Source organism: Xiphophorus maculatus, chromosome 8 (assembly GCF_002775205.1).
Source record: "Xiphophorus maculatus strain JP 163 A chromosome 8, X_maculatus-5.0-male, whole genome shotgun sequence".
Classification (NCBI taxonomy): Eukaryota; Metazoa; Chordata; class Actinopteri; order Cyprinodontiformes; family Poeciliidae; genus Xiphophorus; species Xiphophorus maculatus.
In genome coordinates this window covers 9,063,080-9,082,332 of record NC_036450.1, presented here as the reverse complement: position 1 = coordinate 9,082,332, position 19,253 = coordinate 9,063,080, and the positions used below count along the sequence as shown (strand labels likewise).

Here is a 19,253-nt window from a genome sequence, read left to right as displayed (position 1 = left end):
ATATATATATATATATATATATATAACCAAATTCTTTTCCTTCCACTGCAAAATTATATTTGCTATTTTGTGTTGATTAATGATGTAAAATTCAAAGAAAACTGAAGTTCATAACATTACTTTCATAAAAAGTCCTAATGATATGAAGAATCCTTAAAAAATGTTAATACAGACAAGCATCAATTAAAGACTACTTTAATTTGAGCAAGATTGCTCCAAAACATTAAGGTAGCCAAAATGATTTAATCTGTTCAAACATAAAAGTTGTTGTGGCTTTGACAGAGTGAAATTGAAAAAAGTGTGTATTCAGAGTGCATTTAAATGTAAGTTAAAAATACGTTGCCAACGAGTGCAATTCTCCAGCTCATCAACAGGAGGCGGTGTTGGCCGTGCTTTGTAGATCAGAAATTAAGAACCATGAAGTATTTTCCTAAAGTCGTGAGACAAATGAAAACAATGAGGGGCAGCATACACTGCTTCTGCTTCTGAATCTCATTTCTCTGAGTGCATTTCTCAACGTTATGTAAATAAATGCATGCTGTCAGTATCCCCTTCGTGTGAAGCTCTGGACTTGCGCTGTCGACCGCTCCATCACAACATCGGCTGTCAGTCTGCTACATTTCCCGTCTCTCTCAAAGCTAGCTAGCTGGCAGCAGCTACTGTAACACCTCAGCTGGAAGAAGGAACCTCACATTTCTGATTCTACGCCCCCAAGTTGCACGGAGAGGTAAGACCCAAATAACACCAGATTGTATGTTTTTGATTGATTCAATGGCTTTGCTATCGAGTGGAAGCTTCTTTTAAGCGCTGGAATCGTTACTATCATCATTGACGCCCGTTACAGCAACATCTGTATGTTGACATCCGAAGCAGCTGCTAACGTTAGCCGAGCCGCTTGACTTTGAGCTTTGGAGAGGAGTTGGCTCGCTGGTACCGTAAACAACCGTAACATTCGCTTCAATTTTGGCAGCAAAGACGCCCTTTGGCACATTTAGCTTTGAAATGAATTTAACAAGTTGCATTATTAATGCAAGTTCGCTTATATGTCACCAGAAACGCGAGACATTTCATTGAACGCGGCTCATAATTGGCAAGTCATTTGTTTATGTTTGCAGGTGAAATTGCACGTTTTCAGCCTGTCAACAGTCTAAACTGAAATATCTCTGCCTACTATATTATGTAACAATAGTTGCAATGAGAATCTAAAGTTGCATAACATTCTATCCCAAATGTTGTCATCAAGCTATATTTCCATTTAGGTTTATTTTAGAGGCAGACTAGTGTCGAACACTTTTGGTTTAAAACAGCAACTTGATGCCAGTAACCGGTCTATGCCATCACTCAGCAATGGAGAGCAGAAGCAGGAAAATGAGGCAGGGATTATAATTTCTTTGCCGTTGTTTGAAGCATATTTCACGCCTTCTTTCCACAGCCTTTATCCTGCATTGTCAGTCAGCTGGATAGAAAACCATTACACTTTAGTCGTACTTTCTGGAAGAATGAATTTCATTTACCTTTATTTCTTTTCTTATAAGCAGAATAAAAGCAACATGATTCCATATTCTTCTTATGTATTGTTATTGTGTGACAGATTCTTATATAGGTCAACGTATTTCAAAATTTTCCACAATTGAGCTAACCCAAGTGAGATATGACAGGAAATATTTGGAAATAATTGGTAAAATATACATCATTTAGGTTAAATGTAAATATATTTCACATGTTAAATTTAATGATTTCTAACTCTAAAAATTGAATATTTACTGACTTATGGCTGAATACTAAAACATGTTAATGAACTGCAATCAATAGTATGTTCCCAGTTTTACACAGATGTTACAGATAAAAAGACATGGATTCATATAAAAAGTACAATCTTTCTTATAAGTGACCTCTCACCATATTGTGTGGCATTTAAACTGTTCACAATCGGCTTTAATCTAACAACTCACTTCTGAATAGTTTGGAAATCAACACATTTATATTGCCATAATTAAAAATCCTTAAATATTTGACATCAAATTAGGGTGAGATGCCGTTGTTTTTCATTAAAACTTGGTGCTCTTGTAGCAGGTTAAGGGATACATGACTGGCTCTGTTCTCAGCCGTGTGATAACACTGCACTTAAGTTAATCTATTAGATCCTTTCTTGCATTTACTGCAGCTTATCTCCTGCATGATTCCACACACCGCTGACTCTGTTGCCCTGTGTATCACTTAATGAAGCTTGGGATGCTCCACTGCTCCAGATGGCTGTGTGTTGAACTGGTATGTCTGCAGGACCACATCTATGTCATAATTACTGCACTACATACCTCGGACCCCCTCTTTTACCTTTCCGCCCCACGTTCTATGATAAGTCCTGCTTTCCTCTCCCCTCATGCCCAGATTGTCCAGGTCAACTCATGTGACTTTGGGTCTAAGAGGCTAAGTACAGCATCTGGAGCTTTTCAGCATCTGCTGGTGTTTTACAGGACTTGAATCTAATCTTAGCCTGATGGCACCTTAATTGGGCGTCTCTCCCACATATCATCCTCATTTAACTCTCGGCTAGCTCGCACACTGTTATGTTTACCTCATAGCTTTATTTGTCCTCTGCTACATCAGTTTATCATGCTTCCATGACCACAATCCTCTTAAAAACAATCCAACAAAAATTATGTAGATTTTTCTTCCTCCTCCACTTTTCTCTTCTCCTCATTCCTCGGTAAATGAGCGTATGAAAAGCATGAGTGGACTTGGAGATAGAAATTGTGGTCTTAAATTATGCAAACAAGAAAAAAAACACGGTCCTCATTAAATGCTGTAGAGATAATAATTAATCATGTTTTATAACTGACATCAAAAGCGTACGCCAGTGTTGCTCCTTCAGATGCACCACTTTGTATCTGCTTACCAGAGCTGAAATTGGTGCATCTAAAAGTGTTCAGATGAATTAATTAGTTCATTATAAGGCGTGTGGGGAAAAAGTCAAGACTCTATTGAGGGTTCAAATGAAAACAAAATGTCTACTTAGGTTATGTTGTAGGTGAAAAGCATCTGGTTTGTGATACTTCAGCTCTGTATATGCAATATCATGTCCCTACTAGAGATATGTATTTGCATATGTAAACTATACTGCCATCCAATTCATTTCGTACCTCTTACTACTGAGTTTGTCTTCCACTTTCCAGTTGATCCGTCTGGTTGGCCACACTTCAAAAAAGAAAAGTACACAAGAGACTGAAACCAAAGGAATCATGACTCAGATGGGGAAACTCTTACTTTTCACTCCATGATATTAGAAAAACATGCAAGAAATGATAATATGGGTTGAATTTTATAATTACTATAGGACTTGACGGAGAAACGTCTAATTGAAGGTCAGTGGCTTCTACAGAGCAGGACTGAGTTGCTGGTCTAGGCACCTCTTCACTATGTGTCTATTGGTCACAATGATATTGCAATAACAATTTGTGACAGAATGTGCAGACCTACGTCTCGGAAGGAATATTTATTTGTTTTTGTATACCTAACCTAACAAAAATCAACATGCCATTAGGTATCAAACTAGAAGCAAAAATGTTGAATCAGTCAGGAGTCTGGAAATGGTTGAAAACTATTCTTTCATTCTTTATAACTTTTTCCAGATTGCAAATAACGCAAGATGCAAGGCTGAAAATTTAACTGTCAACTCTGTCCATGTTAGCAGAAAAAAATGGACCATTTTAAGTCTGCCAAAATTTATTTTGCTTTTAACTCAGAATGCCTCCATTATTTTAATAAATCAGGATTTTATTGCAGAAACATAATTTTATACACACAAAAAAAATCCTACTCCACTGGCAGTGCGTTTTGGAGATTTTATACTTCCCTTAAAATATAGTACACTAAATAGAATAAACACAGTTGAAGATTAACATTTTGTATACCAGATAATGTGACTGATGGCGGAAGCTCCAAGATTAGAAAAAAGTGTGTTGTCAGCTTGTGTGGAAAAAACCCCCAATCTAAAATCAAAAAGCAACAGACAGGAAGTCAGTCAAGCACAAATTATTTTTCTGAGTGTCGACACTTAATTCTTAATGATATGGCATGAAAGTGCCTTTTAGAGTAGAGGTTGTAGATACAGCTTCTAGGCAATTCTAGGAATTTTAGTGAAAACTCTGAAACGTTTTTATAACAGGAGACGGGTAAATGATAAACATGATGTGCTCAGTATAATAAATATGCTACAGTTTCAACTTCAAGAAATCTACAGTATAATATCGTAATATCAGCTTTGAATCATGCTGCATTGAACTTACCTTCAAAGCAAAAGCCAGACCACTATAATTTGTCATTTTTCTGTCATTTATGATTGTAAACCAGAAAACAAATACAAAATCCAATTTTTACAATGATTTCATTTAATGAAGGAGAAAGATTAGTCAAATCTACATTAGATAATCAGTAGTTTGGTGCTTTTGGCAGCAACAAGAGCCATCAAGAGATGCTTAGTCCTCTCTTTTTCACAGAATTGTTTTAATTCAGCTTCACTGGAGGGTTTTTAAGCATGAATGAACAGCCTCAGGCCATCACAGTGATTGTTGCTATGATGTTCTTTCTGAAATATTGGAATAATTTTACACCAGATTTATAAAGCTTTCCAAAAAGTTCTATTTCTGCCATGTCAGTCAGACAGTTTAGATTGTTTTTTAAATTTTTTTTAATGTAAATGACTGTTTCTCAGTAAAGCAGGACAGGGTTGGTTTGGATAGGTTCTTCTCTCAATATATAGAATCATCATTTAAAAACATTTTTTTTGTGTTTGTTTACTCTGATTGTTTGATATAAAATATTTAAGATGCCCATTGATCACAAAAATCAAAAACAGAATGCATATCTTAGGGAGGTAGGAATCTGTATAAATCTTATAACAAGAATAACATCCTTTTGTTTTGTGCAAATTTTTTTTCTTAGGTACAGTTCTCCTAGAGGATGCAGTCTGATGGAGGAGTTGTCTAGTTTTGTGACGACAAAAAAAACATGTTTCCTTGTCATGTAACTCCTTGGCCCTCTGCTGAGTCTCCGGCGTCCTGCGGCAGTCATGCACCGTCAGTGCAGCAACCTCTCCCTGATCTGCTGTGCAGCTGTCCCTCCCCGCCTTTAAACGCGCACTCTGAGACACCGTCCCCAGACCCCATGGAGTCCCTCATTGTGGTCACAGAGTATGAACCAAGTCAACCACCTGGAGAGGAAGAGGTGAGCTGGAACATACTGATTTATGTCTTTCAAAAAGAATAAGCTTGTACATTCTTCTTTTAAAATGATAAATAAAAACCAACATGTCATGTTAGGTGGAAGAAATGGACAGCTCTGAGACACCGGAGCCAGCTTCCTCAGCAGGAGCTCCTTTCCGGACTCCATCCTGCGACCTGCTGTCCCATACAGTTGGTCGGCCCGAGGTTCTGCTGCCTGAAAGCCAAGAGCAGCGGGGCAGATTGAGTTTGTCTGACCGGAAACTTTCCCTGCAAGAACGCTCACACACTGCCACCTCACCCTGCAGTTCCCCTGGACTTAATGGGCGCTATATTTACCCGTCGTTACCTTACTCTCCCATCACATCGCCCCACTCCTCTCCGCGCCTGCCCCGTCGACCCACTGTGGAGTCCCACAGCGTTTCCATCATAGATCTCCAGGTAAGATACCCCCTTCAGACTGACATCAGTTAAATTTTCAAACTATCTCCATTAGTAGATTATCATTGATTTATTTATTCAAAATTCAGCTAAATTACAATTGTACTGAGATTATACTACAAGGTTTTAAACTTTGATCAAAATTAGATACCAGAGTTCCCAGTTCCAAATCTAAATATAGGTTCACTATGGATTTACTAGAGGAAACTCGGCAGGCCGGCATTAAAAATAAAACCTGTAAAAACAGAGTATGGATGGTCAAATGGACTGATTAACCAAAGGATGGACGGACGGATGGATGATCACTTGGATGGATAATTGATGGATCCAGCCTCAGATTGTTTTTAAACTGTGATGCTAAAATATTTCCAGCAGATTAATTAAGGTAATACTTAGGCAGATGGATACCCTCATCCTATTTGTTTAATAGTTCCTCACTGATCAGGTGATGAAGAATTTATTGAAAATTAGTAAATTTGAGGTGATAAGCACCACAATAGTAAATATGAATACAGTATCTGTTTTCTCTGGACCCTGACTTACTGTACTCTCCTGAGGCTTTAGTAAAGCATTACACATGAATGGGCACACTAATGCTGACGCAGAGTAACTCTCTGAGGTGCTCCTCTTTAACATCTGCCAGTATACCACGATATTAAAATTAACTATAAGTATTTAGAATTACATGTACATTTCTTGTTAAAAGCAGCAGCACTGGTTAAGATCAAGCTGTGGAAGCACAGGTAAGATTTTATAGACTCAGTAAAAGTAGCTGATAGCTGTGGTAGAACTTGATGTGGGTAGTGTTTCGTTCTGTTCTACTATATCAAGAGCAGAAGCTCTTGATATAGTAGGATCAGATTTTGTCGTATCAAAAGTCATATTTGTGAAGGATTTACATGACTATTATTTACATTAAAAATCCTTCAAATGAACTTTAAAATATATATTTTAGTACGCTGATTAATGTTTGTTGTTTTTGTATTTATTGAAAAGAAACGCATATATCCATATAAGTCATTTTATAATAAAATTCCTAAATGTGAGTGGGGCATTTTGCCCGAACGACCTAAGTTTTCTTGATATAAAGGAGAAAAAAAAGTGAATATGTTTGCTTTTTGCTTTCTGAAGAGAATCACAAATATTCCTTTTTCTTCCTTTCTTTCCCTTCTTCCCTCCCTCCTCCAGGACTGCGTTCAGCTCAACCAGTACAAACTGAAGGATGAGATTGGAAAGGTACCATCCGAGACCACTCACTCACTGATTGCTCTCTTTCACTGACTCTTCCATTTCCCTTCTCCTCTCCACCTACTGCATGTCTGTCAAGTAAACGCACATCACCGAGGACGTGCAGTAACAGTTTCTGATATGCTCTCTCCCGGCTGTCCTCATTTTCCAAACTCCGTGTAAACCACCCAGCCATGAGAGAGTTGGAAGATGGATGAGAGGCTGGTATAAATAGTGTTCTCTAAGGATTGTGCAAGGCTTAGTGGATAGGGGTTGGTGCGAGGGAGTCGATGTGTGTATAAATAAATGGTTTAGATTGTTAGTATTGTTGAGCAGGTTGATAGTATCTATGAATTTTAATAGATAGATGTAATGTCTGTAGATTGAAGCCATTTAGGATCATTGGAGAGAGTCCTCTGTTGTGGAATTGTCACTTTGGACTGTGGGATGAGCGATTTGCTTCCTCTCCATGCTACAGTCTGCTCCCCCAGCAGGAACTGAGTCTGCCCTCTCTCTGTGTTTGTTTTGTTGTGTATGAATTTGTCTGCACAGGGCTCTAATTGGGCCCACTTTCTACACAGAGTTTCCTGTGTTGAGGGGGGAGGGTGCGGTGTGATGGCACAAACCAGATCCAGTTTCCTTAATTAGCCTGAAATCAAAAATGAAAGAGCGATGGAGAGAGGATTTGAATTTCTCTGTTCTCACTTTGAAGCAGCTGGTACTCTTTCAGTGTGAGCCCACTCACTTCAGCTCGTGTGTTGATGCTTGTGTGTTTGTTCTTGTGGGGTTTTCTACATATTAATGTTGTTTATTTTGTATGAAGCGTTTCTTTTTTTTGTTTGTTTTCTCTTCCACAGGGATCTTATGGCGTTGTCAAGCTGGCTTACAATGAAGATGACAACACATACTATGTGAGTATTGTGAACCCCACTCCCACATCCTAATTGTACAATAATGATACGCCTGTTATTTTTATGAATAAGCTACATGTGTGAGAAAGTTCAGAATGTAATTTACTCTTCATAACAATGACTCCATGACAGCGACTGAAAATGTCATGGGGATTTTTTTACCACTGTCTCCCAAGTGACAAAGCACACATGTCACAATTGGTGATTATATCATTGTTGTAATAGCTCAGTGGATTGGATTAGTTGGGTCTGAATAAGTCCAGTCCAGTAGTATTCATCCACTTTGAGCTTTTTCAGACTTTAACAGTCTGTAAATATTTTATATGGGGGGTTTCATGTGATATAACAACAGAAGTCTTGGTCTTACATTCATGTTATTAAAATAAAGGCCTTTAAAAAATCTTAAATTTATATTAACTTTTTTTTATTTGGCATTAAATATTTTTATCAGAAGTCTTATGTTTTCTTATGGCAGTACTATTTAATCTTGTATATGCAGGTTTTTTTTGTTTTCATGGGACTGTTCTGCCTAGCAAAAGTTTGAGCCTCTCGTAGACATCTTTAGATTGTGACTCGAGGAGGATGAGGGCTAATATGCCCTTTCTAACTAGCTGGCTTTTTTGCATCTATCATAGGTAGGAGTCAGTTTATTGGCGATTGACTGGACGACGTTTGTTTATGTCACTGGCTCACTTCTGTTGAGGCTGGGTGCATTCGTCTTTAAAAGTCTTAAATTTGACTGAAACCTGCAGACATCCTGTTCCATTCCTGTTTTCTATAATTGTGAAGTGCAAGCTAAAGGATGCATGTTATTTTATCTGGCAAGTGTGGTGTGTATGTATGAAGCCCTCCTTAGTCAATACTTTATGTAACCATCTTTCACTGCAGTTACAGCTGCAGGTCGGTTGTGTCTCTACCAGCTTTGTTCTCTTCATCAGATGAATAGTGTCTGAGAATATTGATTTCTCAAGTCTTGCCACAGATTTAGGTATGGACTCTGAGTCATTGCAGCACTGGACCTGCTTGAATTTTAACAATCCCTGCTGGTTAATCGAGTTTGGATCTGCTAATTCACACCTGGATGAGCTCTCCTTCTACTTGATCACTCCAATTGGTACAGATTTTGGTCTTAAGTGGCACAACAAATGAGTAGATTAAGTAAAGTTTTTGTTAATTGCAGCAATCGTTGCAGCATTGAACAAAAATATTGCAACTGCATGCTTTCCAAATATTATTTAGCCCCAGATTTCATCACAGTCCTGCTAGAAGTTTAATCTCTGCATCAGTCTCAGCTCTTTTGCAGCCTCTATCGGGTTTCCGTCTAGGATGCTCTGCCCCTGATGAGAAAAATCGTGACTATGATTCCAATGCTCTTTATATAGAAATCTTTAGGCACTGTGCATTCTAAGAATCCCTTTTGAGTCTGGAAAAGTGATTCTTTTAGTTACTGAGAAGCATCAGACAAAGGATTTTCAAGGTAAGAGATGTTTTTTTTTGTTTGTTTTTTTACTGTAGATGCTGCCACTGTCATCTGTACAGTAGGTGTATGAGTGGGTGCGCTGTCAGAATAGCAGCATCTGATTGTGTGGTATCCAGCTCCATTTTTTTCCCATCTGCCCCTTTGTTCCTCTTTTTCCTGGAACGCTGCCCACTGGGCTCTCCTGCCTCCTGCCCTCCTTATCCTCCACCAAATCTAAACCTGTTTCCCTCTGTTGTGTAGGCGATGAAGCTTTTATCCAAGAAGAGGCTCCTGAGGCAGGCAGGGTTTCCACGTAAGTCAGAAGCAGGGTCTTTAATGCTGCAATAGATAACTGATAAAGGTCACTTCAGTTTTTATGTCTTTCGTCTAACCTCTTACTGCTCATCCATTTTTTCTATTCTCCTCCATCAGGGAGACCACCTCCTCGTGGAACCAGAGCAGTCCCCGAAGGTCCAGCTCAGCATAAAGGACCACTGGAACGAGTTTATCAAGAGATAGCCATTCTAAAAAAACTCGACCATCCTAATGTAGTTAAACTAGTAGAGGTATGTAAACTGCAGTTTACTTTTACAGTGCTGTTTTTATTGTCAAAATGAAATCTTACAGATCATCAAACGAATGTTAATATCAGAGAAAGGTAATATGGGTAAATACAAAAAGTAATTCTTGAATGATGAGTTAATTTATTGAGGTATAAAAGCAATCCAAACACCTGTTTTGGAAATAACCCAATCTAAAGAAATTCAAAAATAAAACAAATACAATCATTTGACATGCATAAGTCTGGGAAAGGCCACAAATCGATCCCCTACTTCCAGTGCATATGAATAAAAAGATGAGGTTTTGTGTGTTTTAAGTGTGTGTTTGGATTGACATTCATTTCTTGTTCCCTCATGCTGTGATGGCAGGTCTTGGATGACCCCAGCGAGGACCATCTGTACATGGGTATGTTCTGGCCAAACTGTCACTGTCCAGACTGCAAACAGACATAACACAGCTGGTTTTATTCTAATAAAGCATATGGAAATATTACTTTTTGGCATTTTGATAACGCTTGTAAAAAAATCTGCATTTTAGACCATGTTTCCTGACAAATGAATTTTTTTTCCTTGTTATTTGTCACAGTGTTTGAGCTGGTGAAGCAAGGGTAAGATACAGTTCTATTATGGCAATGATTATATGACTGAAATCTCGATCTCATTACTTCTGATTGCTAATAGTGGGGGTGTACGTGTGTGTGTGTTCAGGGCTGTGATGGAGGTGCCAACTGATAAACCCTTCAGTGAGGAACAGGCCCGCTTTTACTTCAGGGATCTGCTGAGAGGAATTGAGTACTGTGAGTCCCCCAGGCCTCTACATTCATTTTCCATCTAATGGAAACTATTATTTAATCAATATGAATCACTTTGTTTCAAAATGAACCTGTGATAGATTATACCTGCTATACTGATATGCCTTTTATTTTTAGATGAAATAAAAGATGTTGTGAATAATCATTCTTGTCTTGGTTAGACATTAAAATGCTCTCACTGTATCATTAAGATTTGTTTTCACGATGCTACCCTGGCTTCACAAAGTTCTCCATTTGAGCTGTTCTTGACTCCAGCCACCCACAAGGATCATTTCACATAATTTTCCTGGCTGCAAATGCATTTCAGCTCAAGAGAAAAGCTTTTACACAAGGGTTGTCTAGGAGACTATTACTGGGATGAAAGGGAAGGGAGGGCTTTAAGTCGCAGACTCAAAAAAACTTATAACAATCACATCTAAAGAAAAAAATGCTTTTCTCAATATGTGTTGCTTCGTTGAAATTCAACCACCTCCATATTCTTTCTTTATGTGATAAGCATACATTATGGCTGTTATTTTTTTGAACAATGATGTTTACCTAGGGATTCTTTAGCATTTCCAGACTTATATTCTCACAATTTGACTTGTCTTATCACCTCATGGTTTGACAGTGCATTATCAGAGAATCATTCATAGAGACATCAAACCCTCTAACTTGCTGGTGGGAGAAGATGGACACATCAAGATTGCAGACTTTGGAGTTAGTAACCAGTTTGAAGGTGCCGATGCCCTGCTCACCAGCACAGTGGGAACACCTGCTTTCCTTGCTCCTGAAACACTTTCTGAGACCAGAAAAAATTTCTCTGGGAAGGTGAGGCAGTGTTTGTGGCTAACTAGTGCCACCTGGAGACAGTTGTCAGTAATGCAATACAATACTGGTGGTGGTTCAGATTAATTCTTTCTGTTTATTAGTTGACATGGCTTTAGGGTATTTCTTATTTTTCTTTTTAAAGGCATTGGATGTCTGGGCTATGGGAGTAACGCTTTACTGCTTCGTCTTTGGAGTGGTGAGTGTGTCTACATCAAACAAATAGAGGCTGCTTGTCTCTTTAAAAGTTGTTCCAAATGGTGGTGTACCATTAAAACAAAAAACTATGCATATTAATTGTCTCCACAGTGTCCTTTTATGGATGAGCGCATTCTTAGTCTACATCAAAAAATCAAAACTCAACCTGTGGTGATACCAGAATGGTATGTTGTAATGGGTCCTTTATGTATCTCAAAAAACATGTTGGTTTTCCACTCACTTGCTGCTGTTTGCTCTGAATCTTTGCATCACTTGTTTTCTTGTGCCAACAGTGCAAACATATCGGATGGCCTCAAAGATTTGCTGTTGAAAATGTTGGACAAGAATCCAGAGGCCAGAATATCAGTGGCACAGATAAAGGTGAACACTTTCTATAGTTTCCTAACCTGAGAACAGGCTACTTTAGTTATCTCAGTGATTCTTGAGAAGAGGGACAAAACGGGTCCTATGGATAAAGCACAAAATGTGATTTTTTTTTTCCAAATGTCTGACTAAACTAAGCTGTGCCATGTGAGCACTACAATGTATGTTTTCCTGGTGTTTGCTGAATATTTTTTTATTTAAACATTGTAGTAGGTGGATGGTGTCTTTAAAATCCCTTGTCCTGCAGCAGAACTCAATACATTATAATAGTTTAAAACAATTAAAGGAATACTAAGATAATATATTATGACAATTAAGTATAAGTATTCAAATAAATATTTTTTAAGTATCAATAAATTGAATTAAAAATAATTTTTATATATTTTCCAACTCAATTGAAATTTGTCCCAAGTTTTTGTCAACACCGTCAGACATAAAAACAATGTAAAAAAATCAGGCATTATTGGGGGGCATCAGAACTTCTGAGGACCCCATGACCTCTTCCTTTCATTTCCTTTGCTAAGAGGGCTAAGCAGCTCTGGCTATCTTATGTTATTCTTTAGTTTTTTCTTCCGTTTTATTCCTAAGTTGTGCGACACAACCATGATGTGTCAACACCATCACTGACAATTTACAAAACTTTGATGAAATTTTGTGAAATGCTTAATTTTGGTGCACTGTAAAGAGTTCATGGACCTGATGAGCTACAATATGGCCTCCTGCAGAATAACATCATATAAATTGAGGTAGTTTGGCATTTCGTCAACTGTCAGATGTCAACTCCATCAGTTTTTAACTGACAGTCTGACTCTTTCAGTGATAGTGTTGACAAATCTCACTTAAATGTGCAGCTAATTCATTTTAATGTATTTTACATACTTCACATGTATCAAGTATTTCTTTTTACTCACTAGTTTGTCACCACCTTCAGTTCTGTGTAAGCTCCGTCATGCACTGTCAACTCTGTCAGATGGACTTTATGTTGTTTTTTTTATTTTAAATAATATTTATTTTGTTTCTTGAGAAGCATTTGTCTGTAAAACTGAGTCAAAATATCACTAATAGGGTCATTAAAAATAATTTTATATTTATTTTTGTCAGATGGTGATGACAAAGTTCTGGGTCAGGTCCATTAAAAATTAAATTTTCAAAAAAATGTTGCAACTGGGAGGCTGCGCCTTAGCATCTTTACATTTCCATAACATTATTTGTCATATTTGTATGCATAAGCTTGAGGAATAATTTAAAAGAATTTTGGAAAAATTTAAACCCATTTTGTCCCACTTTTCAAGAATTACTTATCTCCAAGTCAACATTGTTTTGTAAATGGATATAAAGACCCTTCTTCATTTTGGTATGAATATATAACAAAAATGATATTTTTTGCAAACATAAAACTGTTTTCATGTGAAACATGTATCTTGAGAAATAAATATCTTTTTATAATGAAAGGGATTTTAATTTCAGTAGGTAAAGGACTCTACGGTTTTGATGCTGGGTTTTTGACCAAGTTTCAGTTTTCAACTTCTGACTTTACGTCACCACATATTCGAAGTAGAAAGATTTACTGTATAGCCAAAAGTATTTCTTTGAATAATTCAGTTGAGCTGTTCTAATTGCTTTCATATCTGTAGGTATGCAAAACCTATATAACAATTTATAAATGCGAGCCTTGCATTTTGTTAAAAACACAGCCACAGTCACACACAGCTGAAAGTCTGAGTATTCGACCCTTCATGTTTTAATCAGAGAGCTGTAACTCCAGTAGAGGTGTCAAAACGTTCCTCTGATATACAATTTGATGTTAAACCTTTTAGGAAACGGAGAAGAATTTATCTTCAAATTATTGTAGGTGAAGCCATGATGTTGGAAAGTTTGTTGAGAGCAGTTATTGATTTAATATATAAATTTCCTGACATCAGCAAGGGACATCTAAAAACTGCAAACCATGTCAAAACAACAAATTTTTGTTTCCTGCGAAACATTCAGGTTCCAGATTACATCATCACTCCATATATAGAAGTGCGGTTAGAAATGTATGTATTTCTGCTTTGACTACTGTTTGATCTTTCAAACAGTAGAAAGATCAATGCCATCATAACGTGGAGGTTTGTTTGGTACTGGAAACAGTTTCCTGTAGAAATGTGCATACATGTTCATATTCTTTACTTATTTCTTTATTCTTATATAATCTATTAACTTATGTCTAACATTAGTCTGTTTGTTGTGTCCAGGTTCATCCGTGGGTAACGAAGCACGGTGCCGAGCCTCTTCCTCCTGAGGATGACAACTGCTGTTTGCTGATTGAGGTCACTGAGGAGGAAGTGGAGAATTCTGTTAAACACATTCCAAGTCTGACTACAGTGGTGAGTTTCTCTGTTAATGAGCATTAAGGAAATGCCATCGCAGCTAGCTTATATTTAAAAAAATGGATTTTAATGATCCAGATATAAAGTGGGTAAATTTACATTAAAAACTCTTAAATCAATGTAAACATTAATCTTAGCTTTTGCATAAACTTTTGACGTTTGACAGATTTTGGTGAGAACCATGTTAAGGAAGCGCTCCTTTGGGAATCCCTTCGACTTGAGCCGAAAGGAGGATCGCAGCGGTTTGTGTGCTCCAGCACAAACATTTACGTGAGTATATTGTTTACAGGCCGACCTAATGATACTATGACAACAGTTGGGAGTCCTTGTGCAATGTAGTTTCACCACAACTTTCTTTCATAATTGTGCTTTCTCAGTGTGTTTCATGTTTTAATAATGAAGAGTGATTTTGCTGTTTTATTTGACCTATCACAGATAGGGCAGCTCTTGGTCAGAGTGCTGCCTAGAGCTGCCCACCTTTTTCACTACATCCATGAAACATCATTTCCAACTCAGCTCTTAAAAGCGCGGTCTGTCTTTTAATATCAAAGGGTGGCGATAGTAAATCCTGCGCTTAAATGCTGTGTTCCGGCACCGCTGGTTTTAATCAGATCAGCAATCAGCTGATTAGGTTTGTCAAATGCTTGTTTACAGTATTATTAAATGAAGATGGTGGCATCTGTTAGCAGGGATACTGAGATGATGGCATGGTATGATGGCTGCTGTCTCCATGCACTACGATCCTCCACAAGAACTCTGAATAAAATGCAGGATAAAACTTTTAATTGATTAGACATTTATTGTGCTTAATGTTGATTCTTTGATTTTTTATTTTTGGATAGTAATGGTAAATTACATAAATATAGAATTGTAGACATGATCTGAGTAAAAGAGACAAAAAAACCTTTCACATTCCACATCCTATATGACTTTGCACATAACGCTCCTTTCCTTCTATCTCTATAAAAACAAATAAAAGTCAGAGAGAATAACTATATACAGATGAACATTGGAATAGATTGAGTCAATAGATGTTGGAAATGAAGTACAAATTAGAATCCAGTGGCACCCTTTCCTAATGTTTTATTCTTGTTTATTTCTGCATAATGCTGTTCCATAGAGTTGGTGCTAAGAAGACACAGTCTAAACATACAGCATCAGGCCAGAAGTACTTCCATGGGGCTTATGGTTAATTGCAAATACAACTCCATCAATGTCTTTGTCCTGGAAAGAGACACGGCTAAACAGAGTCAATCGGCTAAGAGTTGTTCTTTGGAAAGACAAACAAGGAGAGGAAGCAGTGCTAATGGTAAAAATAGCTCTGTCAATGACTTCATCAAACAAAGAGAAGAAGCTAAACACAGAATCATTTTGGTAGAATCACTTCCTGTGGAGAAAAACAAAGACAGTTCATTTAAACACTGAAACACTTAACCCTCAGTTTGAAATCCTCACCTGTAAGCAGGTAATCATCTAATTTCTAAAGTATCACAGAACAAATATAATAAATACTCTAATGCTTGATGAAAACAGTTTGAAACCACCAACCGATGAGGTTTGTGCTTTTATTTTTGTACTTTGGTAGAGCAGTGCTTCAAAATTGTTCCTGTTGTTGTTTGAGATCAACATTGTTTTGTTGCAATGCTGCCATTGGTGCTGAGTCTCGGTTGTTTTCACTCAGGAAACAAGAGAGTGCAGATGGAGTGAGAAGCATGGACCTTCCCTATGTAGGAGAAGACAAGGCTCTTTCCTGATAGAAACGGCTTTATATGCACACTGATATCTTCCTGCCTGTAACTGCACAACACGACACCCCTTTACTCTTTTAAACTGACCGTCAACGCTTATGGACTTTAACTTTTTACGTTGGATGCGAAGAATTTTAAAAGAAGGGACGAACTTATGATCTTAAGGACTTTGGTGATGATTTTTGTGACGATGGTTATCTTTTCTCTTCTTGTACAGCTTACCTTTGAGGTGGTGGGGATTTGTGACTGTCGTATGTGAACCTCCCAGGGGGTTGACCCCCATAAAACCTTGAAATGTTGCGTCCTTTCCCTCGACTTACTCTTCTCCTCCTCCTCTCTTGCATGCATTTATAGTCTCAGCATGCCTCGTCTCAGGCTTCAATGGTCCAGTTTCAGGTTTTTAATGTAGTCTATTCCCTAGATCCCCCACTTGTTTTTACTTGATAAGATCTTCAGGTGTACTGTGCTGAGAGAAAAAAAGGGGATGTTTGGATGTGAGTTCACCATCACAACTGGCCTTCTCTTTGGCAGAGAATGCCTCCTGACAAAGATTGTCGAAGTTCAGAGTATGGTAGAGTGGCAGTGCCCAGTTTTGTTACATATTTAAGACTGTACAGTTTACCAAATAAGGAAAAAGGGATGCTAAAACATGTTTACTTCATTGAATGCATGCAATTATTTTTACAAGATATTTATCTTAATTCCCACACTTTAAGTTTGATGTGTACTGCAATTAATAGAAAGCTTTAAATGATTTAAAATGGTTAATGTAGTGCTGTGTGAACGTTCACATTTGTCGTCACTGCATTTGGAGGGCATAGGAGGAAAAAAGGACCTTTATATATGCTAAAACTTGTACTTTCAGACATGTTAAGTGAGGAGTTTTTGTTTTAGGTGTTTACACTCAATTTTAAAGCTCAGTGAGATGCAGTAAGCTGAATATTAAAGTCTGCATGTGAGAAGAGCAGAATGTGTTGGTGAAAAGTTGTTGTTTCCTTAAATATTTCAATCAAAGTATTTTACTGTGCTATAAAGGCAGGGTTTTACACGTTCCTGCAGCATTCTGTTTTAGGATTTACTTGATGACAACAGAACCTCAAATCAAAAAGGAAACCTTCTAGTTTTTTTGTGTTTGTTTTGTCTCACTGGATTTATGTTATTTAAAGACAGAGACCGTTTAAATAAATGCAAAGGTTTGCAAAGTAAATGACAAACAATTTCTTGTTCTTATTGTTGACCTATAAAAGCTGGCTGCTGCTATAAGGTTAGGATGGAAGCATAGTGCCAATATTCAGACTTTTTACAGATCTATGCATGTCATATCTTTTGACGTGTTTGGTCAGAAACATCAGTCCGTCTGGAAAGAAGCAGAATTTAATTACTGAAATCAATTACAAATGTCCTCATTTTTTCCCCCCCATTTTTTTTTACCTTTTCACCCATTCTGTATTTTGTTTTCAAACATTTAGTGTTGTAGATAAAATGACTGAATGTGTGTCTAGTTAACATAGATTATTGACAGTGTTGATGCTAACATTTAATGCTTCCACACGTTTTAGTTCAGCACTTCCGTGTTGAATGTATAAGAAAAGGGAAGGACGTTTTTGTACTCGTACCTGCATGTTTCTCTGAAATGTATGTTGGTTTTTAAGACTCGTACTATGCACATTAAATGTCTTTATGGTGCAGCAGTACACCTTGTTGAGCACGCTCAGACGCTATAATTCGGGTGATAAGTTTTGGAAGATTCTTGATGAAGATGAATGTCATAAATTTGGTCTCAAATTTATCTTTTCCAAATGGGTTCTCCAGTCTAGCTTGAAAGTGTATTTTGTAACAGGGATAATTAAGGTTCAAGGAAGGAAATTAAGCAATTTAAATTAACTCTCCAATTTCGGCCTGGAAAAATGATCAAATATTCATAATTACTCCATAAGCTTCTTTTTATGGCTACAAAAAGCATATGGTTATAGTGCTATGTCTTAGGGCAGGATTAACCTAATAAGAGCATTTGTATGTATACACTGAGAGTATATGTTTAATTTTAATTCAGTTTTAATGAAAACAAATTCACAATAAATTCAAACTTGTGCACCCAATTCTTGTTTTTGTGGTTCATTGCAGTTACTGCTGTATCATTATCATGTCCTGGAAACAGATAAAATACATCACCATATATGCAGCCATTTAATATTGATGCCTATCAGGAGTGTATTTCAACTTATCATGAGAAATATGTGGTCAGAGTGGTATGTGTCCTTTTGTAATGCCAAACAGGATTTCAAAGTTTAAGTTATGCTTTTAAAATTAAGAGCACAACACATAAACACAAATTCCAAGTTTTAAAATTTTCTATGACCTAAAACACAAGCCACACAGCGGAACTCACTGAATCTAAAATTCTTCTTATTGTGCGTAAAAATATTTTTAAAGAGCTGTTGAAATTGTTATATAAAGTACAAACGCATGCCAGTATGTTGAAACACTATTTTTGTCCCATAAGAAGTCAACCACCACAAAAATCCCTAACAAAACTCAAACTGTACCGTGTTCATTATTTAAATAAACAATCACTGCCTTTCTGTAAAATTCTTGGTCATGTTTTGCTTCAATAATTCCACTGTAGGCTCACAGTTCCTATAGTTGGCCACAAGTGTGCGCTGTTTACTATATTTCTGAACATGGCAGACTGACATTTAGATGTCTGTTTCATACAAAAATGAGAAGTGAAATTATATCTTCAAAACTCTGTTTATTTTGAAAATTGGCTGATAGTTTAATTTTTAGGAGTTTTGTTTACAGCTGACACATATTAAAGTTTCATGTTTAAAATGTTTAAGTTTAATTTTTAAAGATAAGATAAGATTTATTTGTCATTGTCATCAACAGATTATGAGATTGAGATTTGCTCGACTCGAGTTAAGATGCAGGTTATATGTATATACATAATATACAAAGATAAAGAAATAAATAGTACAAAATGAGAAATAAATAGACATCAGAAGATGGTTGCAGCGCCTGGAGGTGTCGCGACTAAATTACATTTTTAACAAAGTGGTGTCAAGAGCAGAAGTTCTTATGCCTTTGAATTTAGTGCCATGTTTGCCATCGGGTAAAA

General features: G+C 37.1%; 1 protein-coding gene across 1 annotated transcript; it reads left to right on the top strand.

The window, feature by feature from the left end:
• Positions 1-417: 417 nt before the first annotated feature.
• Positions 418-18,088, top strand: LOC102228613 (calcium/calmodulin-dependent protein kinase kinase 2). The gene is made up of 17 exons (XM_005799652.2): positions 418-727; positions 4,942-5,223; positions 5,319-5,660; positions 6,849-6,896; positions 7,745-7,798; positions 9,519-9,570; positions 9,690-9,823; positions 10,187-10,223; positions 10,404-10,425; positions 10,526-10,614; positions 11,240-11,439; positions 11,582-11,635; positions 11,746-11,819; positions 11,928-12,015; positions 14,253-14,384; positions 14,554-14,657; positions 16,069-18,088. Exons 2-17 carry the CDS (start codon positions 5,008-5,010, stop codon positions 16,139-16,141), a joined length of 1,719 nt encoding a protein of 572 aa, XP_005799709.1. The 5' UTR covers positions 418-727; positions 4,942-5,007; the 3' UTR covers positions 16,142-18,088.
• The last annotated feature ends 1,165 nt before the right edge of the window (positions 18,089-19,253 follow it).